Source organism: Mobula hypostoma, chromosome 4, assembly GCF_963921235.1.
Source record: "Mobula hypostoma chromosome 4, sMobHyp1.1, whole genome shotgun sequence".
NCBI lineage: Eukaryota > Metazoa > Chordata > Chondrichthyes > Myliobatiformes > Myliobatidae > Mobula > Mobula hypostoma.
Genome location: NC_086100.1, coordinates 95,073,902 through 95,098,900, shown reverse-complemented (window position 1 = coordinate 95,098,900; position 24,999 = coordinate 95,073,902). Strand labels below are relative to the sequence as shown.

Sequence of the window (24,999 nt, the reverse complement as noted above, 5' to 3'; positions counted from 1 at the left end):
GCCGGAGTAGCTCCAGAACAAGTCTCTCCAGGGTCTTCATGATGTGGGATATTATAATGGGTACACACGATATGCTATGCTTGTAGAGCATACACATCAACGTGATTGCAAACTGCTATACTGTACATGTAAATGTGATGCATAGAATGGTGTGTTTTGTCTCTCTCTGTGCCTCTGTGTTATTGTGTGTGTGTGTATGATGCTTTTATAGCCTTTCTAACCCTGTCCTGCCATGCAACATCCACCTTGCCTAAGCATACCTAGACAAGATAGAAAACTTCTCAGCTTACATTGTGGGCAACATTTTAATTGGTCTGAATTATGAATTGAAATAAAAAAAATATAGGCAATTACAAAAAAAATGGTGCTTATTAAGGAAATTTCCTGGTGATTTTCATGATCAGCAGCCCAAAATCCATAAAATTACATCCAAAAGTATTCAGGAAGCAAAATCGTTGTTGTCCACTGTAATGAAAGATCAGAGTTGCTTGTAACCCATCTATCTTTAATATAACTGAAGAAAAATAAAATCATATGTCACCGAAGTAGAAAGTACCAGCAGTCTACTGCCCTTGTGTCATTGAAACAGGCCATTTGGCCCAACATATCTATGCTGAATGTTGTACCATTGAACTCGTTAGGTCTACAGCATTCTGTATCTTCAATAGTTTGTCTAAATGTTTCTTAAATGTTATAGAGTCTCTGACTCCAACTTCTCAGGCAGCATGTTCCAGATTCCAACCACCCTCTGGGGAAAAAATATTCCTTCAGATCCTGTATGAACCCCCTACCTCACTCCTTAAGCGTGTACTATCTTAGACGTAACTCATTGCCATTACTCTGCACGTATAAAAACATTGTACTATCGTGTAATTACATTTTACTTGAGTTTTTCTGGAGATGCTTACCTTTTAAATGTTGATCTCTGGTGTATGTAGCCACTGGTACACCAGAATTAGGCCATTTGGCCCGTTGTCTGCTCTGCCATTCTATTTTGTCTGTAACCTTTTACACACTAATTAAATGAGAATCTTTGAACCTCTGTCTTAAATACCTAGGCTCCACAGCCGTTTGAGGCAATGAGTTTCACAGATTCCCCATCCTCCGGCTAAAACAATTCCTGCTCACCTCTGTTCTAAACGGATGTCCGTAAATTCTGAGGCTGTGCCCTCTGGCCCTAGACATCCCCACCACAGGAAGCATCCTGTCCACATCCACACTGTCTAGGGTTTTCAATATCCAAAAGGTTTCAATGAGATCCCCCGTCATTCTTCTAAACTCCAGCAAGTACAGGCTTAGAGCCATCCAATGCTCCTCAAACATTAACCCTTTCATTCCTGGAATCAGTAACATGAACTCCCACTGGACCATCTCCAAAGCTGCACATCCTTTCTTAGATAAGGGGCCCAAAGCTGCTCACCATACTCCAGGTGAGGCCTCACCAGTGCTTTATAAAGCCTCAGCATTACACCCTTGCTTTTATATTCTAGTCCTCTCAAAATGAATGGTAACATTGCATTTCTCTTCCTCACCACACACTCAACCTGCAAGTTAACCTTTAGGGAATCCTGCAGAATGACTCCCAAGTCCCTTTGCACCTCTGAATTTTGAATTTGCTCCCTATTTAGAAAATAGTCTGTGGCTTTATTCTTTCTATCAAAGTGAATGACCATACACATCCCTACACTATATTCCATCTGCCACTTCTTTGCCCATTCTCATAATCTGTCTAAGTCCTTCTGCAGACTCACACTGCTTCCTCAATACTACCTGTGCCTCCACCTATCTTTGTATCATCTGTAAACTTGGTCACAAAGCTATCAATTCTGTCATCTACATCATCCACATACAATGTGGAAAAGCCCCAATGACAGCACTAGTCACCAGCAGCCAATCAGAAATGGCTGGTCTGCCAATCTTCTATTCATAGTAGATCTTTCCTCTAATACCACTGCTCTTAACTCATGTGAGGCACCTTCTCAAAGGCCTTCTGAAAATTTAAATAAACAATGTTCACAGGCACCTTATATTCTGTCTGGGTAGCCTCCAAACTGATGGCATGAATATTGATTTCTCTAACTTATGTTAATGCCCCTCCTCCCATTCTTACCCCATCCCTTATTTATTTCTTTTTCCTTTTTTTCCTCTCTCTGTCCCTCTCACAATCACTCCTTGCCTGCTCTCCATCTTCCTCTGGGCTCCCCTCCCCCTTTCTTTCTCCCTAGGCCTCCCATCCCATGCTCCTCCCCCTTCTCCAGCTCTGTATCCCTTTTGCCAATCAACTTTCCAGCTCTTAGCTTCATCCCTCCCCCTCCGGTCTTCTCCTATCATTTTGGATCTCCCCCTCCCACTTTCAAATCTCTTACTATCTCTTCTTTTGGTTAGTCCTGACAAAGGGTCTTGGCCCGAAACGTCGACTGTACTTCTTCCTGTAGATGCTGCTTGGCCTGCTGCGTTCACCAGCATTTTGTGTGTGTTGCTTGAATGTCCACAAACTCTCCTTTGTCTATCCTGCCTGTTATTTCCTTAAAGAATTCCAACAGATTTGTCTGGCTAGACTTCCCCTTAAGGAAACCATGCTAAATTTGGCTTACTTTATCATGCACCTCCAAGTATCCCAAAACCTCATCCTTAATAATGGACTTCAATATCTTCCCAACCACTGAAGTTAGGGTAACTGGCCCATAATTTCCTGCTGAAGGGTCTTGGCCCAAAACATCGACTGTGCTCTTTTCCATAGATGCCGCCTGGCCTGCTGATTTCCTCCAGCATTTTGTGTATGCTGCCCAGATTTTCAGCATCTGCAGGTTTTCTCTTGTTTGTGATTGACCCATAATTTCCTTTCTTCTGCCTTCCTCCCTTCTCAAAGACTGAAGAGACATTTGCATTAATCCAGAACCATTCCAAAATCTAATGATTCTTGAAAGTTCATGACTTATGCCTCCACAATATCTTCAGCTATCTTTTTCAGAACCCTGGGGTGTAGTCCATCTGGTCCAGCTAACTTATCTACCTTCAGACTTTTCAATTTCCTGAACCCCTTCTTCTTAGTACCAGCAACTACACTCACTTCTGCCCCAACACTCTTGAATTTCTCACTTACTGCTAGAGTCTTCTACAGTGAAGATTGAAGCAAAATACTCATAAGGTTTGCCTGCCATTTCTTTGTCTCCCATTACCAACTCTCCAGCGTCATTTTCCAGTGGTCTGATAATCCGTTATCGCCTATCTTTTACTCTTATCTGAAAACATTTTTGGTATCCTCCTTAATATTTTTGATTAACTTAGCTTTACAGTCCATCATTTTCCTCTTTATGGCTATTTTATTTGCCTTCAGTTGGTTTTTAAAAGCTTGCCTATCCTCTAACTTCCCACCAATTTTTGCTCTATTATATACCTTTACTTTTGCTTTTATGTTGTGTTTGACTTACTTTGTTAGCCATGGTTGTGTCATCCTCCCTTTAAAATACTTCCTTACCTTTGGGATGTATCGTTCCTATGCCTTCAGAATTTCCCCTAGAAACTCCAGCCGTTGCTGCTCTGCCATCATCCCTGCTAGTGTTCCCTTCCAATCAATTTTGGCTAGCTCCTCTCTCATGCCTCTGTAATTTTCTTTACTTCACTATAATACACCTAACTTTAGGTTCTCCCTCTCAAACTATATAACCATATAACGATATAACAAGTTACAGCACAGAAACAGGCCCTCTCGGCCCTTCTAGTCCATGCCAAACTCTTACTCTCACCTAGTCCCACCGACCTGCACTCAGCGCCATAACCCTCCATTCCTTTCCTGTCCATATAGCTGTCCAATTTAACTTTAAATGACAACATCGAACCTGCCTCAACCACTTCTGCTGGAAGCTCGTTCCACACAGCTACCACTCTCTGATTAAAGAAGTTCTCCCTCAATTTACCCCTAAACTTTTGCCCTTTAACTCTCAACTTATGTCCTCTTGTTTGAATCTCCTCCACTCTCAATGGAAAAAGCCTATCCACGTCAACTCTTTCTATCCCCCTCATAATTTTAAATACCTCTATCAAGTCCCCCCTCAACCTTCTACTTTCCAAAGAATGAAGACCCAACTTGTTCAACCTTTCTCTGTAACTTAGGTAATGAAACCCAGGTAATATTCTAGTAAATCTTCTCTCCACTCTCTCTATTTTGTTGACATCCTTCCTATAATTCAATGACCAAAACTGTACACAATACTCCAAATTTGGCCTCACCAATGCCTTGTAAAATTTCAACATTACATCCCAACTCCTATACTCACTGTAGGGTAAATTCTATTATATTATGATCACTGCCTCCTAAGAGTTTCTTTAGCTTAAGTTTCCTAATTAAATCTGGTGCATTACATAACACCCAACCCAATATTGCCTTCTCCCTATTGGGCTCAACCACAGATTGCTTGCAAAAGTCATCTCATAGGCACTCACCAACCCAATTTTCCCAATCTACCTGCATATTAAAATCTCCCGTGTTTATCATAACATTGCCCTTTTTACAGGCCTTTTCTATCTCCTGTTGTAATTTGTACCCCATATCCTGGCTGTTGTTTGGAGGCCTGTAAACAAATCTCATCAGGGTCTTTTCCCTTGCAGTTTCTTAACTCTATCCACAATGATTCTACTTCTTCTGAACCTCTTTCTAAGAATCTGATTTCATTTTTAAACAAAAGAGCCACACCTCCTCCTCTGCCCACCTGCCTGTCCTTTCAATACAATGTGTAATCTTGGATGTAAACTCCTAACTTTGATCTTGTTTCAGTTATGACTCAGTGATACCCACAACATCATAACTGTCAATCTAATTGTACTATAAGATCATTTACCTTATCCCACATACATTCAAATATAACACCTTCAGTCATCACCCTTCACCTTCATCACCCTTTTCAATTTTGCCTCCATGATACACTTCAACTCATCCAACTAACTACAATTTTGCCCTAACATCTACCTGTCCTCCTTCACAGTCTCACTACAGGTGGGGATAACTTACAGTTGACTGGAATGCTTGAGTGTATAGACATTAAGAAAGAGGATGTGCTGTGGCTTTTGAAAGGTATTAAGTTAGATAAATCACTGGGACCGGATGAGATATACCCCAGGCTACTGTAGGAAGCAGGGAAGGAGATTGCTGAGCCTCTGGAAATGATCTTTGCATCATCAATAGGGACAGGAGAAGTACCAGAGGACTGGAAGATTGCGAATATTGTTCAAGAAAGGGAGTAGAGATAACCCAGGAAATTATAGACCAGTGAATCTTATTTCAGTGGTGGGCAAGTTGTTGGAGAAGATCCTGAGAGGCAGGATTTATGAGCATTTGGAGACATAATCTGATAAGGGACAGTCAGCATGGCTTTGTCACGGGCAGATCATGCCTTATGAACCCGACTGAATTCTTTGAGGATGTAACAAAGCACATTGATGAAGGTAGAGCTGTGGATCTGGTGTTATGGATTTCAGTAAGGCATTTGATAAGGTTCCTCATGCAAGACTCCTTCAGAAAGTAAGGAGGCATGGGATCCAAGGAGACCTTGCTCTGTGGAACCAGAACTGGCTTGACCACAGAAGGCAAAGAGTGGTTGTGAATGGTTCATATTCTGCATGGAGAATGGTGACCAGTTCTGGGACCCCTCCTCTTTGTGATTTTTATAACTGACCTGGATGAGGAAGTAGAAGGGTGGGTTAGTAAGTTTGCTGATGACACAAAAGTTGGGGTGTTGTGGATAGTCTGGAGGATTGTCAGAGATTACAGTGGGACATCAATAGGATGCAGAGCTAGGCTGAGAGGTGGTGGATGGAGTTCAAGCCAGATAAGTGTGAAGTTGTTCATTTTGGTAGGTCAAATTTGAAGGCAGAATATAATATTAATGGTAAGACTCTTGGCAATATGGAGGATCAGAAAGATCTTGGGGTCCATGTCCATGGGACACCCAAAGCTGCTGTGCAGGTTGATAGTGTTACTAAGAAGGCATCTGGTGCGTTGGCCTTCATCAACTGTGGGATTGAGTTTAAAGGCCATGAGGTAATGTTACAGCTATATAAAACCTTAGTTAGACCCCACTTGGAGTATTGTGTTCAGTTCTGGTCACCTCACTACAGGAAGGATGTGGATACTATCGAGAGAGTGCAGAAGAGATTTACAAGGATGTTGCCTGGATTGGAGAGCATGCCTTATGAGAATAGGTTGAGTGTACCTGGCCTTTTCTCCTTGGAGCGATAGAGGATGAGAGATGACCTGATAGAGGTGTACAAGATGCTGAGAGGCATTGAACGTTTAGATAGCCAAAGGCTTTTCCCCAGGGCTGAAATGGCTAACATGAGGGGGCATAGGTTTAAGGTGCTTGGAAGAAGGTACAAGAGGGATGTCAGAGGTAAGATTTTCACACAGAGTGGTGGGTGCATGGAATGCACTGCCAGCAAGCGGTGGTAGAGGGAGATACAAATAAGGTTTTTTAACACACTCAGGTACATGGAGCTTAGAAAAGTATAGGGCTATGCAGTAGGGAAATTCTAGCCAGCTTCTAGAGTAGGTTACATGGTCAGCACAACATTGTGGATCGAAGGGCCTGCAATGTGCTGTAGATTTCTATGTTTCTATGTTTCTCTGTTACATACTGCATCTAGTTCTTGTTTATCAACAGCCCTACCACTCCAGTTCCAACCCCCATGCCAGATTAGATTAAACCTTCCCCAATATCTCCAGCAAACCAACATGCAAGGATATTGGTTCCCCTCTAGTTCAGATGTAACCCATTCTTTTTGTACAGGTTATACCTTCCCCAGAAGAAATCCCAATGATTCAGAAATCTGAATCCCTGCCCCTGCACTAATCCTCAGCCACACATACATCTGCCAAGTTATCCTATTCTTACCCTCAGTGGTGAATGGCACAGACAGCAAACCAGGGCCTGCTTCTCCGCTTTCTGCCTGACTCCCTGTGATCTCTCCTCTGGACTTCATCCCTTTGGCCTACCTATGTCATTGGTGCCAATATGTACTATGACCTCTGGCTATGGTGAAGCACCATTAAAAATCACTGTTGGAGGAAAGATACAAATTTGTAGAGAGGTGGCACAACTGATAGAAGTGTTGTGCCATGGCAGCGACCGGGTTCACTTCTGACCTCAGGCACTGTCTGTGTGGAGTTTGCACATTCTCCCTGAGCTCACTAGGATTTCCCCTGGGTGCTGTGGTACCCTTCCATATCCTGAAGATATTGTGGGTGTTTGATTTGCCTTGCTACATTACCTCTTAGTGTAGATGAGTGGTGAAATGATCAAGGTGTTGATGGATGTGTGAAAGGGAATAGGTGCCAGAGGTACAGGGGAGGAAAGAGAGGGAGAATGGAGTGATGGGATTTCTCTGCTGGGAGCTGGCATTGGTTAATGGGCTGAAAGGCCTCCTGGGCCATCACATGGAAAGAAGTATTTTGCTAAGTTTAAACCTCTTCTTCCTTTCTGTGAGAAAAAGAAGACATTTGATGTTCCAGACACTTATCTGACTAAACAGTGAAATTTTGGTTTATGATAATTAATTTCTATCTGTCAGGTGGTGATGCTTTTGGACTGAAACCAGGGTCAGTGAAGAGGCTGCTGGATAGTGTGTAGAATATCAACAATGGGGTCAATATTACCCCTGCACAATGTTATCCCTCAGAAGACAGTTAAAATAAATAGTCAGGTGAGATCATAGTCAGGTGTGTTTATTAGTGGCAGAGTGCACTCTATACCATCTTCTGTCCAACCACCCCTTTCTCTATCATGGTATCCCCATTGAGGCCTGGTTTTGTTTTGAGAGTTGTTGGTTGTGACATCCATGGATTAGGTAGGGCAAGAGAGGTCTCTCAGGATGTAGAATGGAATTATTAATTATATCCTCAGCACTAGAAAGTAATTGTAAATGTTCAACACCAGAGGTGGAATGAGTGCCAATGGTTATCATGGGTGTGATGAATTGAATGGACCAACTCAATGCTGTATGAATTGTGACTCCTTCTCCCAGGGCCTCAGTCCTCCCCATTACTAATCATGGTCTCTCTCTACTGCCACAATCAGCTGTCGCTCAGACCCTGATCCCACGCTGGTCAGACAATCCCACTTCTCCTACTCAATGCACTGTTACTCTGTCGCCTGTCTGTGGCCATCTGGCAATCCCTTTGAGGAACAGGTAACCAATGGAGTGAAAAAATATTATAAAATTAAGGTTGTCCTTGGATACTGAATTACCATATATGCACATTCACACATGCCTCCAAACACACTCATATTCTTTCAGTTAATGAAAACAACATAATTTGGCCCAGATATACCTAGTATCTTTTTTATTTGAAGTTGTTGATGTTCAACAATCAACAACTGAAGGCACACAATCAGTGATTCAGGAACAGCTTCTTCCCCTCTGCCATCCGATTCCTAAATGGACATTGAACCCGTGAACACTACCTCACCTTTTAAATATATATTATTTCTGGTTTTTGCATGATTTTTAATCTAATCAATATACATATACTGTAATTGATTTACTTATTTATCTTTTTTTCCTTCTTCTATACTATGTATTGCATTGAACAGCTGCTGCTAAGTTGAGAAATTTCACGACACATGCCAGTGATAATAAACCTGATTATTCTGATTCTGAAATGGCAACTTCACAGTGCCTCTGGCTTTGGCCTCTTCCACTGTTCCAATGAAGCCCAACATAATCTGAAGGAACAACACCTCATCTTCCACCCATGCACTCTGCAACTCATGGGACGTGATACCAAATTTCAGATAACCAGTCTTTCCTGTTCACATCAGAATTTCCTACCTCTAATGTTATTGTTTGCCAAATCTTTCCAGCATTCTGTTTCACATTTCCAGCAACTAAAATGTTCTCCATCTCACAGTTCCAGCATTCTTTTATTCTGCTTATATTCTGCCCTTGATTTACATGTCAGATGTGGACTTGTTCAAAAACAGCTGTTACCAATTAACTCTCCCTAATTCCTGCCTGATGCTCTTGTAATTCTCTCTGCTCCAATTTAATCCTCTTCTGCAGGGTCCATACATCCTTATCTATAGCTATCCTAAAACTCGAGGAGCTGTGGTCACTGTTCCTTAGCTGCTCACTCATTGTAAGGTTAGTTACCTAGCCAGGCTCATTACTCAAAACCAAGTCCAGTACAGACCTCCTCTTAATGGACTATCTACATATTGATTTAAGAAACCCTCCTGGATGCACCTAACAAATTCAGTCCCACCTAAGCCTCCTGCTCTCAGAGGTCCCAGTTTATAATAGGGAATTTAAAGTCCCCATGACACCTTTTACACCTTTCCTTAATCTGCGTGCATATCGGTTCCTCGATGTTCTGGTGGCTGTTGGAGGGGATGGTCTGTAGTACAATCCCATCAGAGTGAATCCTTCCTATTTTGAGTTCTACCCATATAGTCTAAGCGGACAAGCCATCCATTATGTCCGCTCTGAGTGCAGCCGTGTTACTGTCCCTGATCACTAAGACCACTCTCATCCCCTCCTCTACCTTTTCTAAAACATTACGACCCTGGGACATTAAGCACCCATTCCTGTCCCTCTCTCAACCAAATCTCTGTCATGGCCACAATATCATAGTTTCATATCTATAATATTCCTAGGATTAAAATACACACTTCAAACTATCCATCCCATCATAGCTATCACTTTGCTCCTGCCAGTTTTTACTGGCCCTGACATCTACCTTCCTCTCCACCCCTCCACTTTCTGACCTGCTGCTCTGCTTCTCATCCTCCTGTCCAACTCGTTTAAACCCTCTCAAGTAGCACTAGCAAACCTTCTGGTCAAGATATTGGTTCTCCTCCAGTTTAACTCCAGCCTGTCTCTCTTGTACAGGTCCCCCCCCACCCCAGAAAAGGTTCCAATTATCCAAGAACCTGAAGTCTTGCCCCCTCACCAGTTCCCACGCCACTCGTTCATCTGTACTATCATCCTATTCCAGCCCTGACCTGGCACCGGGAGTAATCCAGACATTACAACCTTGGAGGTCCTGTTCTTCAGCATCTTCCCTAACTTCCTATACTCACTGCGTAGGACCTCTGTCTCCTTTCTGCCTGTGTCATTGATACCAATGTGCACTACAACATCTGGCTGCACACCCTCCCCTTTGAGAAAATTCTGCAGCACCTGGGAGACAACACACCATGCTGGTGACTCTTTCACGGCTACAGAATCTTCTGTCTGCCTCCCTAGTTATGGAGTCTCCTAATACTATTGTTCTGCTTGACTTTACTCTTCCCCGCTGAGCCTCAGAGCTGGCCACAGTTCCACTGGCCTGGCTGCTGCTGCTCTACCCTGACGGGTCATCCCTACCAGCATTTTGCAAAGGGGGGGTTGGTCGTAGGAGAACCCTGCTCTCACTGCTTACTCCCCTTACCTTCTTCTCCTGGTGGTCACCCACCTCCTATCCGAAGCCTGCACTCCAGGTATGATCACCTCAGTAAAAATCTCATCCATGAGGACTTCCTGACGGTCCTGAGTACATCCAGCTCCAACTCCAGTTCCTTGACCTTGTCAGTTAGGAGCTGAAGTTGGGAGCACTTCCTGTAAATGTAGTCATCAGGAAAATAATTAGGTGCCCTGAAATCCCACACCTTACAGAAGGAAGAATGAATTCAATTAAATACCAGCAAATTCTGGAAGCAGACATCACACCGTCTGTAAAAAAGCTGAAGATGAAAAGAGGATGGCTTCTACAACAGGATAGTGATCCTAAACACACCTCAAATTCCACAATGGACTACCTCAAGAGGCGTAAGCTGAAGGTTTTTGCCATGGCCCTCACAGTCCCCCAACCTAAACATCATCGAAAATCTGTGGATAGACCTCAAAGAAGCAGTGCATGCAAGACGGCCTGAGAATCTCACAGAACTAGAATCCTTTGGCAAAAATCCCCCAAACAAGAATTGAAATACTCTTAGCTGGCTACAGAAGGCATTTACAAGCTGTGATACTTGCCAAAGGGGGTGTTACTAAGTACTGACCATGCAGGGTGCCCAAACTTTTGCTTCGGGCCCTTTTCCTTTTTTGTTATTTTGAAACTATAAAAGATGGAAATAAAAAAGTAATCTTGCTTAAAATATTAAGGAAATGTGTCATCTTTAACTTTATGCCTTTTGGAAATCAGGTCATCTTTTAATCACTTAGCTATTCACAGTAACAGAAATTTTGACCAGGTGTGCCCAAACTTTTGCTTGCCACTGTATATTTATGAATCTTAACTAAAGGGTTAGTAAAGAATAACAAACCAAAAAGGGCCCATTCTAATTAAACAGTCAAAGGTGCATAAGTTAGAGCTCATCTTGAAGCACAAAATATTCTGCAGATGCTGGGGGTCAAAGCAACACGCACAAAATGCTGGAGGAACTCAGCAGGTCGGGCTGCATCCGTGGAAATGAACAGTCAACGTCTCGGCCCGAAACATTGACTGTTCGTTTCTACGGATGCTGCCCGACCTGCTGAGCTCATCTTGAACTTCTCTATCACTCAGGCATTGGGCCCTCGATCAACACACCACCTTCTGAACATCGCTCGCAATCCATCTCAAACAAACGGGTCTCCCATCGGATCGTATGCTACGACCAGTTCTCCCCAGCGTCTTCTCTCTTCATCTCCTCTTGAACAAAAGCCCAAGACCAACCTTATTGTCCCTCACCAAGAAAAACCTCCCGCTAATTGGATGACACACATTCTACATCATCCCTTACCTTCAACAATAACCCAAACAGGCTGAAAGCAGAACAGACTGCTCTTACAGAGCTGCTAAATGAACTACCTACAGCATAACGATAAATGTGTGAACCAGGGCATTATACTAAAAAGGACCACAATTGTGGTGCATCCTTTGACCTTGGGGCATCCACTACTGCTTGAATTTTCTCAGCAAGCTTGTGTGAATCTTGTGTCTCAATGATGTGACCACAGTAAGCAAAGCTTGGTTTAAAAAATTCACACTCGTTGTGTCATTCGCTGAGCCCATGATCTCCTAATCATTTTAACACTGTTTTGAGATTTTGGAGATGCTCCTTGTCATCCTCACGAGTAACAATGATGCCATCCAGATAACACTGAGTGCCTGCACAGCCTTGCGACACCCGGTCCATAGCTATCTGCTGGAGTGCGAGTGCAGATGCAACTCCAAAAATAAGCCCATTATAGCGATAAAGCCCTTTGTGAGTGTTTATGGTGAGAAACACTTCAGATTCTTCATCCATCTCCATCTGTAGGTAGGCCTCAGCTAAGTCCACTTTACTGAAGTGTTTCCTTCCTGAAAGGTTTGCAAAGATATCCTCTATCCTGGGCAGAGGGTATTGATCTGTTTTCAGTACTGGGTTGATGGTGACCTTAAAATTCCCGCAGCCCCTGACAGACTGATTCTTCTTGGCTACTGGGACCACAGGCATTGCCCATGGGCTCCAGTCAACCTTAGAAAGGATTCCTTCAGCCTCCATACAATCTAGCTCACTGGCTGCTTTATCATGGATGACATAAGGAATCAGACACACTTTGTAAAACTTGGGTGTGGCATTTTCATTTAAGACTATTTTACTCTTGAGATGTTTCAGTTTTCCAATGTAATCCTTGAACACTGGTGACATCATCCAGTACCTTCCTTAATTCACTTTCTGTTGACTCTGTTTAGGGAATGTGGCATGCAAATAGTGGATGGATCTCCAATCAAGTTGTAGTTGTCTCAGCCAATCATGACCCCACAATACTGTTCCTCCTGTTTTTACCATGTATGAGCCCAATGTGGCTTGTTGGTTGTTGTATTTCACTGTTACAAATGTCATTCGTACAAGAATGATCTTTTCTCCAGTATAAGTTCTTAGTTGGATATCTGCAAGCTTCAATTCAGTATCTTTGAAACGTCATTCAAATTCATTTTGTGGAATGAATGAAACAGCTGAGCCAATAACATTTGAATTAATTTACCATTCACTTCTGGTGTAAGCCATATTGTTTGTCTATTGTTAGTTTTCACATTGTAAATTTCAAGGCTACTCCGTCCTGTGTTACTCTTATCATTATCAGATTTTTAGTGAATAGCATGCATATTAGTGTTCTTTTTGAAATTGCAACTTGACTTTTTATCTTTTTCTCGTCCTTATGCAGTCCATTTATTCTTGTCTGCCCAATATGTTCTTTGTATGTGTCCTACTTTGTTGAATTTTCTGCAAGTTTCACCTTTAAACCTGCTTTGGTCTGGTGTATGTGAGCCCCTGCCACAAAAGTAACACAATTTGTCTGGCTAGGTCAGTTTCTGTTTAGACATTGTAATTTTGTTCATGCTCATTTTCATTCCTGAATGCAACTCAATTGTGTCTCTGTCTGCTGTCTCCATTGAAACAGTGATTTCAATTGCTCTTTTAAATGTCAGTTGTGCTTCGGTAAGGAGCCGTTTTAAATGTTGACTTGTAAGATTCCACAAACTAAACAATTTCTCAGTGAATCATTAAGCCCATCACTGAACTGACAATGCTCAGACAATTTCTTCAATTCAGCCATGTATCCTGAACTGGACTCCCTTCCTTTTTATTCTGTTTATGAAATCTAAAGCATTCTGCAATCAACAATGTTTTGGTTCTAAATATTCCCACATTACTTTCATGATATCAGCAAAGCTCATTTTAGCTGGTTTGGATGGAGCAGTTAAACTTCTAAATAAACCTCTTTGACTATTCTATTTGCGTTCAATTACTGCTCAATTCAGCCAGTCCATACAAAATCTAGTTACTCATTGAGCAATCAAACACATCTAACTTGCTGATGTAGCCAGCAAGTTCTGCTCTTCTATTTATTTATATTATCTGGTACTCATTGTTTATGAAACCATGAACTTCATCCATTTTCTCTTTAAAAAAAACTCTATCCCTTTCTGAAGAAGCATCTGCTACACTTTTTAAGAAACTCAAATGTCTCGCTGTGCCTCACCAAGTAGTAGCCATCTCAGTTCCTTTGATAACTTCCTCATCACCAATTTTGTTTTGTAACTCCAAAACAAAAGTAATTAAAAAAAAACAGAGCCAGGAATAACTTAGGTACTCTGTTACACACATCAAAGTTGCTGGTGAACGCAGCAGGCCAAGCAGCATCTCTAGGAAGAGGTGCAGTCGACGTTTCAGGCCAAGACCCTTCGTCAGGACTAACTGAAGGAAGAGTGAGTAAGGGATTTGAAAGTTGGAGGGGGAGGGGGAGATCCAAAATGATAGGAGAAGACAGGAGGGGGAGGGATAGAGCCAAGAGCTGGACAGGTGATAGGCAAAAGGGGATACAAGAGGATCATGGGACAGGATGTCCGGGGAGAAAGACAAGGGGGGGGGACCCAGAGGATGGGCAAGAGGTATATTCAGAGGGACAGAGGGACAAAAAGGAGAGTGAATGTGTGCAGAAAAATAAGTAACAGATGGGGTACGAGGGGGAGGTGGGGCCTAGCGAAAGTTAGAGAAGTCGATGTTCATGCCATCAGGTTGGAGGCTACCCAGACAGAATATAAGGTGTTGTTCCTGCAACCCCTCTTGTCTTTCTTCCCAGACCTCCTGTGCCATGATCCTCTCGTATCCCCTTTTGCCTATCACCTGTCCAGCTCTCGGCTCTATCCCTCCCCCTCCTGTCTTCTCCTATCATTTTGGATCTCCCCCTCCCCCTCCAACTTTCAAATCCCTTACTCACTCTTCCTTCAGTTAGTCCTGACGAAGGGTCTCGGCCTGAAACGTCGACTGCGCCTCTTCCTAGAGATGCTGCTTGGCCTGCTGCGTTCACCAGCAACTTTGATGTGTGTTGCTTGAATTTCCAGCATCTGCAGAATTCCTGTTGTTTAGGTACTCTGTTTTTGCTTTTACTTTACCGAAGTATGTATATGTCATGGTGGTGTGATGATGTACAACCAGTAATGAATTATGTAAACAGCAATGAATGCTTAATTTGACAATATATTGACGATATTACTGAAAGTTTATGTACACAACACAAACCATGACTCAGAAGAATTGTAGCTCCGCTGAGTCAGACTGTGATCATACCGTGTACCTAATGATCCAACTCTGCAAAGCTAGATTTTTTAATATAACTTCTTTTGTTTTAAATGTTTACTTTTTGTTTTCTTCATCAGTGTGTCATTAGAAAAGAGCAAATTTTAGATTTCCAAATACTCATTTTCCAAAAAATTAAATGTTAGAGAAATATTTGTATTTTGTTAAAGTAACATTCTTTTTTCTCCAGACCTGCTGAAGGGTCTCGGTCCGAAACCCTTGGGGTGGTAAATTGGATTAGTAAGTATGCAGATGATACTAAGATAGGTGGAGTTGTGGATAATGAAGTAGGTTTTCAAAGCTTGCAGAGAGATTTAGGCCAGTTGGAAGAGTGGGTGAAAGTTGGCAGATGGAGTTTAATGCTGAAAAATGTGAGGTGCTACATTTTGGTAGGACTAATCAAAATAGGACATACATGGTAAATGGTAGGGCATTGAAGAATGCTGTAGAACAGAGGGATCTGGGGATAATGGTGCATAGTTCCCTGAAGGTGGAATCTCATGTGAATAGGGTGGTGAAGAAAGCTTCTGGTATGCTGGCCTTTATAAATCAGAGCATTGAGTATAGGAGTTGGGATGTAATGTTGAAATTGTACAAGGCATTGGTGAGGCCAAATTTGGAGTATTGTGTACAGTTCTGGTCACTGAATTATAGGAAAGATGTCAACAAAATAGAGAGAGTACAGAGAAGATTTAATAGAATGTTACCTGGGTTTCATCTCCTAAGTTACAGAGAAAGGTTGAACAAGTTGGGTCTTTATTCTTTGGAGCGTAGAAGGTTGATGGGGGACTTGATAGAGGTATTGAAAATTATGAGGGGGATAGATAGAGTTGACATGGATAGGCTTTTTCCATTGAGAGTGGGGGAGATTCAAACAAGAGGACATGAGTTGAGAGTTAAAGGGCAAGAGTTTAGGGGTAACATGAGGGAGAACTTCTTTACTCAGAGAGTGGTAGCTGTGTGGAACGAGCTTCCAGTAGAAGTGGTTGAGGCAGGTTCGATGTTGTCATTTAAACTTAAATTGGATAGCTATATGGACAGGAAAGGAATGGAGGGTTATGGACTGAGCGCAGGTTCGTGGGACTAGGTGAGAGTAAGAGCTCGGCATGGACTATAAGGGCTGAGATGGCCTGTTTCCATGCTGTAATTGTTATATGGTTATATGGAAACATTGACTGTACTCTTTTCCACTGATGTTGCCTGGCCAGCTGAATTCTTCCAGCATTTTGTATGTCTTACTTGTTACTAAGTAATAGAACACTTTTCAAAAAAAAACAATGATAACTTTGTAGGAATATAGCTCAGTGCATGATTAAACAAAGATAACAAACAGGTACTAATGATTAATGACACGAGTTACCTGAACTAGACTGATTAACAGCAACAGAAACAGTTGCAGAATGAATCAAACTGGGGGAAGGAGAACCAGACTAAACTGTGGCAGATTTGACAGTTTAACCTTCATATCATCAATTCTTACACTATGACAAGAGTGAGCACAGCATCAAGACACAAAGTGGTCATCCTGCATTAGCAAGTTCTTTCCCAAGCAGAAATTTTGCAGCAGAGAGGAATTTCATGATGTGCTGTCCAAGCTCTTCTGAAGAAGCACAAAGAAACAGGCAAGGTGGAAGACCAGAAACACCGTGATCGGCCACAGAAACTGAGTGCAGCAGGACAAGATATACACCAAACTGGCATCCCTTCTAAATCAGAAGTTCAGCACTGTTATTTGCTCTGAACTCACAGGAAACACTGGAACCTAAGTATATCCCTCTACAGTCCAGAGAAGTCTTGTAAGAAGTGGTCTTAATGGAAGGGTTCCTGCCAAAATGGAAGAGGATAAGATGTGAGAGAATCAAGTGTGACAGTTGAAAAGTGTGTATGGAACCGGAGGAGATAGCAGAGATACTTAATGAATACTTTGCTTCAGTATTCACTATGGAAAAGGATCTGGGTGATTGTAGGGATGACTTACAGCAGACTGAAAAGCTTGAGCATGTAGATATTACGGAACAGGATGTGCTGGAGCTTTTGGAAAGCATCAAGTTGGATAAGTCACTGGGACTGGACAAGATGTACCCCGGGCTACTGTAGGCAGTGAGAGAGGAGATTGTTGAGCCTCTGGCAATGATCTTTGCATCATCAATGAGGACAGGAGAGGTTCCAGAGGATTGGAGAGTTGCGGATGTTGTTCCCTTATTCAAGAAAGGGAGTAGAGATAGCCCAGGAAATTATAGACCAGTGAGTCTTTCTTCAGTGGTTCGTAAGTTAATGGAGAAGATCCTGAGGCAGGATTTATGAACTTTTTGAGAGGTATAATATGATCAGGAATAGTCAGCATGGCTTTGTCAAAGGTAGGTCGTGCCAAACGAACCTGATTGAATTTTTTGAGGATGTGACAAAACACATTGATGATGGTAGAGCAGTGGATGTAGTGTATATGGATTTCAGTAAGGCATTTGATAAGATACCCCATGCAAGGCTTATTGAGAAAGTAAGGAGGCATGGGATCCAAGGGGACATTGCTTTGTGGATCCAGAACTGGCTTGCCCACAGAAGGCAAAGAGTCGTTGTAGACGGGTCATATTCTGCATGGAGGCCGGTGACCAGTGGTGTGCCTCAGGGATCTGTTCTGGGAACCCTACTCTTAGTGATTTTTTTAAATGACCTGGTGAGGAAGGGATGGGTTAGTATATTTGCTGATGACACAAAGGTTGGGGGAGTTATGGATAGTTTGGAGGGCTGTCAGAAGTTACAGCGGGACATTGATAGGATAAAAAACTGGGCTGAGAAGTGGCAGATGGAGTTCAACCCAGGTAAGTGTGAAGTGGTTCATTTTGGTAGGTCAAATATGATGGTAGAATATAGTATTAATGGTAAGACACTTGGTAGTGTGGAGGATCAGAGGAATCTTGGGGTCCAAGTCCATAGGACACTCAAAGCTGCTATGCAGGTTGACTCTGTGGTTAAGAAGGCATACGGTACATTGGCCTTCATCAATCGTGGGATTGAGTTTAAGAGCTGAGAGGTAATGTTGCAGCTATATAGAACCCTGGTCAGACCTCACTTGGAGTACTGTGCTCATTTCTGATTGCCTCACTCCAGGAAGGACGTGGAAACCATAGAAAGGGTGCAGAGGGGATTTACAAGGATGTTGCCTGGATTGGGGAGCATGCCTTATGAGAATAAGTTGAGTGAACTTGGCCTTTACTCCTTGGGGCGATGGAGGATGAGAGGTGACCTGCTAGAGGTGTATAAGATGATGAGAGGCATTGATTGTGTGGATAGTCAGAGGCTTTCTCCCAGGGCTGAAATGGCTAGCACAAGAGGGTACAGTTTTATGGTGGTTGGTAGGTACAGAGAAGATGTCAGGGGTAAGTTGTTGTTGTTTGTTTGTTGTTTTTTTTTTGCACAGAAGGTGGTGAATGCGTGGAACGGGCTGCCAGCGATGGTGGTGGAGGCAGATACAATAGGGTCTTTTAAGAGACTCCTGGACAGGTACATAGAGCTTAGAAAAATAGAGGGCTATGGGTAACCCTAGGTCATTTCTTTGTTTTCTGGTGTGTGCCTGCGTGCGTGCCAGTCTGTGCATGTGCGTCTGTCCGTCCGTGACGATGTCGTTTTCACGGCTTTTTACAAGGAGCGGAGCGAGAGAGAGAGACTGTGTGGCACGCCATTCCTCACACAGACAGTTTCACAGTATCTTCCCTTTATTTTACGAGGTCAAGTTGCGATCTCAACACTGAACCCGGCACGGATGGAAAATGTACTCGGGGGCGGACGACTGGTTTCCGCTCCCGGGTCCGGCGCTGATGTCATTGTCCCACCAGCCGGGCCCCCTAGGTAATTTCTAAGGTAAGGACTTGTTCAGCATAGCTTTGTGGGCCGAAAGGCCTGTATTGTGCTGTAGGTGCAGTCTGTATTGTGCAGTCTTAAAGGCAAAAGGTGGATGCTCCAAATATTGATTTGATTCGCTTTTTTCACTGTTTACTGCTCTTTATAGTATTTTCTTGATATTTAGAACCTTTTCATTTCATTATTTTTGAAAGCATCTTCACTTTGTAGAATTTTTAAAAAACTTTTGCATAGTATTGTAATAGCCTTGAAGTGGGTGGCACCATGAAAGCCGTCAGTAGAGCTTTGGCCTCTGGCCGCAGAGAGCTGGGTTCAATTCTCACCTCTGGTGCTGTGTTTGTGAGGTTGGCACAGTCTGAGGAAATGTGGGCTTCCACCACTTGCTCCAGTTTTCTCCTGCATCCCAAAGATGTAGGTTGATGGGCTACTACAAGTTATCCCTCATATATCTGTGAGTAAGAGGATCTGGGGTGTGTGGGGGGAGGGGAGAGGAGGTGGCTGTTGATGGGAATGTGGGACAATGAAACACAATTAGTGACAATGGGTGATTGATGTGGACTTGTTGGTCCCACCCAGCTCCACATCACTGCACCATATCCTCAAAACAAAATGGCTCTGCCTGACTCTGAGAAACATTTCATGAGATCTGCTGCTATCGAATAACAGAGACATGTTCTACCCATCCACTAACATTAAAGAAATCTCTGCTGGTGAGTAATATGAGTCTTACTGTGATAAGTGGAGTATTCTCTGCAGGAACAGATGACAGTAAATCTACAATTTCCAAAGATTCACTGGGAATTTTCCATGTATCGCTTCTGTGTCTGTTGCCATAACTTGCTAATTATAATTTGGCAATACCTATGCTCTCATCATACCTTGTGTCACTTTCAGGTTGTAGGATGTTGGGGAGAGAAGAGTTGCAGGTCATGTTTTGTCCAGCAAAACTCATGCTCCTGTGTTTCTGTGGGGAGTTAATTTAACCATTTTTCTTTTCCTGTTGACACTGTTGGGTATTTTCATTATATTGACAGAAAATTCTGAGTTTCATCCATTACTATAGAGAAAGGTGTATCATTGTTATTTTAACAACACACAAAATGCCAGAGGAACTCAGCAGGTCAGGCAGTATTATGGGAATGAATAAAGAGTTGACAGTTCAGGCCAAGACCCTTCATGAATGCTGGAGTTCCTCTGGATTTCCAGCGTCTGCAGAATCTCTAGTGTACAAGGTTATTAGATACTATTACTGCAGATATAATAGGAATTTGAAGTTAAATACATTCCCTGTATTTCAAGAAGACTTGATTAAAAGTGTAGATGCATTGGGCCCTAGTGAGACTGCACCTGGAATATTGTGCACAAGTCTGATCTTGCCTACCTATGGTAGATATGCTTGCAGCAGAGGGACTGCTATACAAGTGCCAGAGATTCATCCCTTGGTCATCAAATAGAGAGAGATTAAGCAGATTGGGCCTACAGTTCACTAGGAATTTGAGGAGATTTGCAAGTCAACAAAGACTCCAGCAAATTCCTACAGATGTACTGTGGAGAGTAGTCTGACTAGTTGCATCACCAGCTGTGTTATAAGCTTCAATACACAGAACTGAGATAAACTGCAGAGTTTTGTCGTCTCAGCCAGCTCCATCATGGGCACTAGTCTCCCCCATCACCCAGGACATGCCCTGTTCTCACTGTAACCATCAGGAAAGGAGGTACTGAAGTCTGAAGACACACACTCAGTGATTCAGGAATCTCTGCCATCCGATTTCTAAATGGACATTGAACCCATGAACACTACCTCACTACTTTCTGATTTTTTTTAATACTGTTTTTAATTTAACTATTTAATCCACACACACACATTATATATAACTATACACACTCATATGCAAGTATATATATACACACACACACTGTAAATTAATGATTTTTGTTTATGTATTGCATTGAACTGCTGCTGCTAAGTTAACAAATTGCATGACATATACCAGTGATATTAAACTCGATTTGGATTCCATCGAGGACTCCTTCAATGGGTGATGCCTCAAGAAGGTGGCATCCATCATTATGGACCCTCACCACCCAGAACATGCCCTCTTCTCATTACTGCCATCAGGGAGGGGGTACAGGAGCCAGAAGACACACACTCAACGTTTCAGGAACAGTTTCTTCCCCTCCACCATCAAGATTTCTGAATGGTCTATCAACCCATGAGCACTACCTCAACATTTTGCTCTTTTTTTGTACTATTTATTAAATGTTTACATATTTCTTATTATAACAATGTTTTGTATGCTACACTGTAATGCTGCCACAAATTTCACTACACATACAGTGATAATAAACCCGATTCTGATTGAATTTTGAAGAATAAATGGCGGTCTCATTATAATGTAAACAAACTCTTGCAGGACTCAGAGGAGAAACAGTTGGCGCTCTCCCTGGCTGGAATGTCTAGAGACAGGGATCACGTTCGCAAAATAAGGGATTGGCTTTTCAGGACAGAGGTGAGGGGGTAGTGAATCTTTGGAGTTCTCTTTTCAAGGGGGTTCTGAAGGTCAAGACCAAAAATAGTGGAACTTTGTTTTTAAGTGACTGAAGGGATGTGGAATTAATGCAGGAAAACAGTGCTGAGGTGCAAGATTACCCGTGATCGTAATGAATGGTGGAGCAGGGAGCAGGGAGCAGGAGCTGAACGGTCCATTCCAACTCCCAGTATGGTCTCGGGCTTTTTAATGTCACCCATACCATTCCTGTGATGGAGATTGTAAATTATTGCTATGTATGGTGCCTAATCTGTTGTTTTGATCTCCTCTGTAGCTGGCCCATATACCACAGCTTTCTTTAATCCAGCACTCGCTTTCTCTGGCACATTCCACTGTTCTGGGAACACCTTATTACAATACATGGTCGTCTACTGGTTTAGCCCATTCATCGGTAAGCAACAGCATCCTTTCCAATTCACAAGGCCTGACAGACTCAGACATCAGTGCTCTAGATCATAATGCTCACCTCATGAGCGTCTGTTAGTTTGCCTAATGGTGACTTTAACATTGTGACACTGAATTTCATTAATGTGTTCACTTTATGACCTGTCCAAATAGCTTTGCATCGTTAATATCAATGGACTGGAGGCATCTTTATGGAGATAAAGGATTGGTCACAAAAGGGGAAGTCTACTGACCAGTAGGAAAGGTGGAGGGAGAAAGTTGTAAAACAATAAAAATATCATCGACTGATAATCAAGCAGATTTTAATCACTCAAAAATTACGTGGACAGAAATGGCAGGAAATGAGTGTTGGAATTGAATGCTTTTTAAAAAAAATACAAGATATTAGTTGAATTAATTCAACACTAAAATCATAGTTTTAATTGTAATATTTTTACTGACAATTTGTATCTTTAACAATGTATCTTTAAAAAAGCTCATGTATTTTTCGCATTATATGGCATTTTGCCTCCACTTACTGGTGGAATCGAGTAAAGCAGTTACATAATGATTTGTCACCTTTTCATTTTTAATTGGCTCAGTGTTAGCACATTAAACACATACTATGATTGTGCAGCTTTACTCTTATCTAAGGAATTTCTGTTATCTGGACTATAAAGATGATAGAGTTTTGCAAAATTGCTGTACTTAATCTCTTTTCTTTTCTGGTTTTCGTCTGTGTTGTATTGGTTTCCTTGTTTAAACTTTAAAGTAAACAGTCATGAAGAATCAGTCTTTTACACATTCTTGAACTCCTAAAGACCCTAGGGATCGAAAATTACCAAGATCCAACACAAGTGAGAAAATGTAATTTTTACAACATGAGGTATTTTTTCCACTTGTCATGCAAAAAGCTTAAAGGAGGAGGATTCAGTACTGAACTCTTCAATCTACTTCAGTGTATTTAATGCTTGTGTTCAGTTACTCTCCTTTCTGCCTTTTAAAATGACATTGACTATTCTCCAACTTATTCTCTTACTAACATTAGACCTGTTTGTTGCAGCAACAATTCTGGCTGTCTTACTATTCAATGGACACATTCCTCTGCTTTTCTCCAAGAATCTCCTCTATTCCAAAAGGACAAAGTACAAAACTCCCAAAGGGAAATCACCATTGGTTTCAGAAGAGAACAAGGCAGCCCACAAGCAACAGACAAGGAAGAGAGATCACTTGAAGAAGGGCTCCAAGATTGTCGCAGAGACAGAGAATGACAAGTGAGAGCTGATAGATTTGATTTAAGGAGCATGTCATCAGTGTGTTTGATGTAGTGTAAATAATTAGAACCACATCAGATGGAAAGGCAGTGGAAACAGATAGGCTGTGGGCTTTTAAAAGGAAAAGGGTTAAAAACATAAGAAATAATTATAAAGGGCTATGGGAGCAGAGCAGGTCATGTGTTGTCAGAGGGTAGTGGCTGTCTGGTACTTCACCCCATACATGGCAGCTGGATATAACACACACACACACAGCATTTACTCCATCAAATGATAAATTCCAATAATCCAACACTCTCAGGAATTTGGTGATGCTGGACTGACAGACTTTCTGGACTATTGCATATTATTTTCAATTAATATTTCCAACATATTATTTAGATTTTACACGGTCCACTACTAAAAGAAATTTAGTGAATCCGGTAAGTTCCATGGGGTGCAACAAGCAGAACCGGGTGAGCTGCAAGAGACCGTGGGAACCAGAGTGAGTGAGTGCAGGAACAGGGCTCCAGTGAGTTAGAGGGCACAGTAATGGAGTCCCCGTGAATTGGTGCAGGAACAGGGCTCCAGTGAGTTAGAGGGCACAGTAATGAAGTCCCTGTGAATTGGTGCAGGAACAGGGCTCCAGTCAGTTAGAGGGCACAGTAATGAAGTCCCTGTGAATTGGTGCAGGAACAGGGCTCCAGTCAGTTAGAGGGCACAGTAATGAAGTCCCTGTGAATTGGTGCAGGAACAGGGCTCCAGTCAGTTAGAGGGCACAGTAATGGGGCCTCCGTGAATTGGTGCAGGAAGAGGGACTGATGAGTTAAAGGGTGCAGGAACGGAGTTCTAGAGAGAAGGAAACTGCAGGGACAGGGACTGGTGAGTTTGAGGGTCCAGGACTCGGTGTCCCAGTGAATAGAGAGTGCAGGAATTAGAGCCCTGATGAGTTTGAGGGTGCAGGTGCAGGAGCAGGGTTCCAGTGAGTTAGAGAAAGAACAGCAATCTGCACCAACTGAGCCAGCTGTCAGACTTTTGAGCTTTCCGATTAGTTGGACAGTGTGTTATTGGAGTTTTAATGTAAGTGATCTTGAATCCAGTCTTGTTTGTTATATCCATTCACTGCCCCTTCCCAATGCCTCCATTAAACCGACTGGAATTCCATTGTGTTTAAGGTGATGAACTGGAGTGGAGGTGCTGTGCGGAGGGGACATCGATGACAGTAAACAACAGTGAAACTTCAGGTTCCTCCAAGTCTCTCAGACATTGACAAAAGATCACAACAGGCACAACCTCGATAAACAGCGATGGAAAAATAGGCATTAAAAATAAAACAATTATAAGTTGCATCTTTGCCTAATGAGCTGTTAAATTAAATATACTTGTGCATAAGACTGAGTGCTTGCTATTTCTGAAAGACTAAGTGCTTGCAATGATCGGGGTGGACTGAGTGATCGTACAGGCTTCATCAGCAAGGAACCCAAGGCACCCTGAGGAGAAGATCACCTCCAGCCCAGGATGGACACAGACCTATTAGTGGCTTCCTATTGACCCCCGTTATGGTACCACATTGGAATTCGGCCAGTTAGGGTGTACACTAGCCCTGAATTTAACATGCCATTGCAGTGATGGAGACATCATTAATGCTAAATGGAACTCTGCACAAAATTAAGGCAACACACAGGATTATGGATTGAAATGTGCATTGGCTAATACTAAAAACATCAACACTAAGTTATAATAAAATGGTTGCCAAAATTATTTTTCTGCACAATATCTCAAGTGCCACACTGGTCAAAGGAACAAATGCTTATTGACAAGGTGCTGATTGGTTGGGAAGAGCTGGTTGGTGAAGGTTGCTCCCTGTAGCTTCACCTG

The 24,999-nt window shown here is 42.4% G+C and overlaps 1 protein-coding gene across 2 annotated transcripts in view; it reads left to right on the top strand.

Moving 5' to 3' along the window:
- aqp12 (aquaporin 12) overlaps positions 1 to 24,572 on the top strand; it is a 33,781-nt gene extending 9,209 nt beyond the window's left edge. Inside the window, exons 2-4 of one of the 2 annotated variants that reach the window (XM_063044994.1) lie at positions 21,759 to 21,875; positions 22,988 to 23,142; positions 24,297 to 24,572. In XM_063044994.1, coding sequence (XP_062901064.1) covers positions 21,759 to 21,875; positions 22,988 to 23,139 — 269 coding nt within the window. In that variant the 3' untranslated portion in view covers positions 23,140 to 23,142; positions 24,297 to 24,572. Of the gene's footprint in view, positions 1 to 21,758; positions 21,876 to 22,931; positions 23,143 to 24,296 lie in introns of both variants that reach the window. The other variant, XM_063044993.1, reaches the window with a different exon arrangement.
- The last annotated feature ends 427 nt before the right edge of the window (positions 24,573 to 24,999 follow it).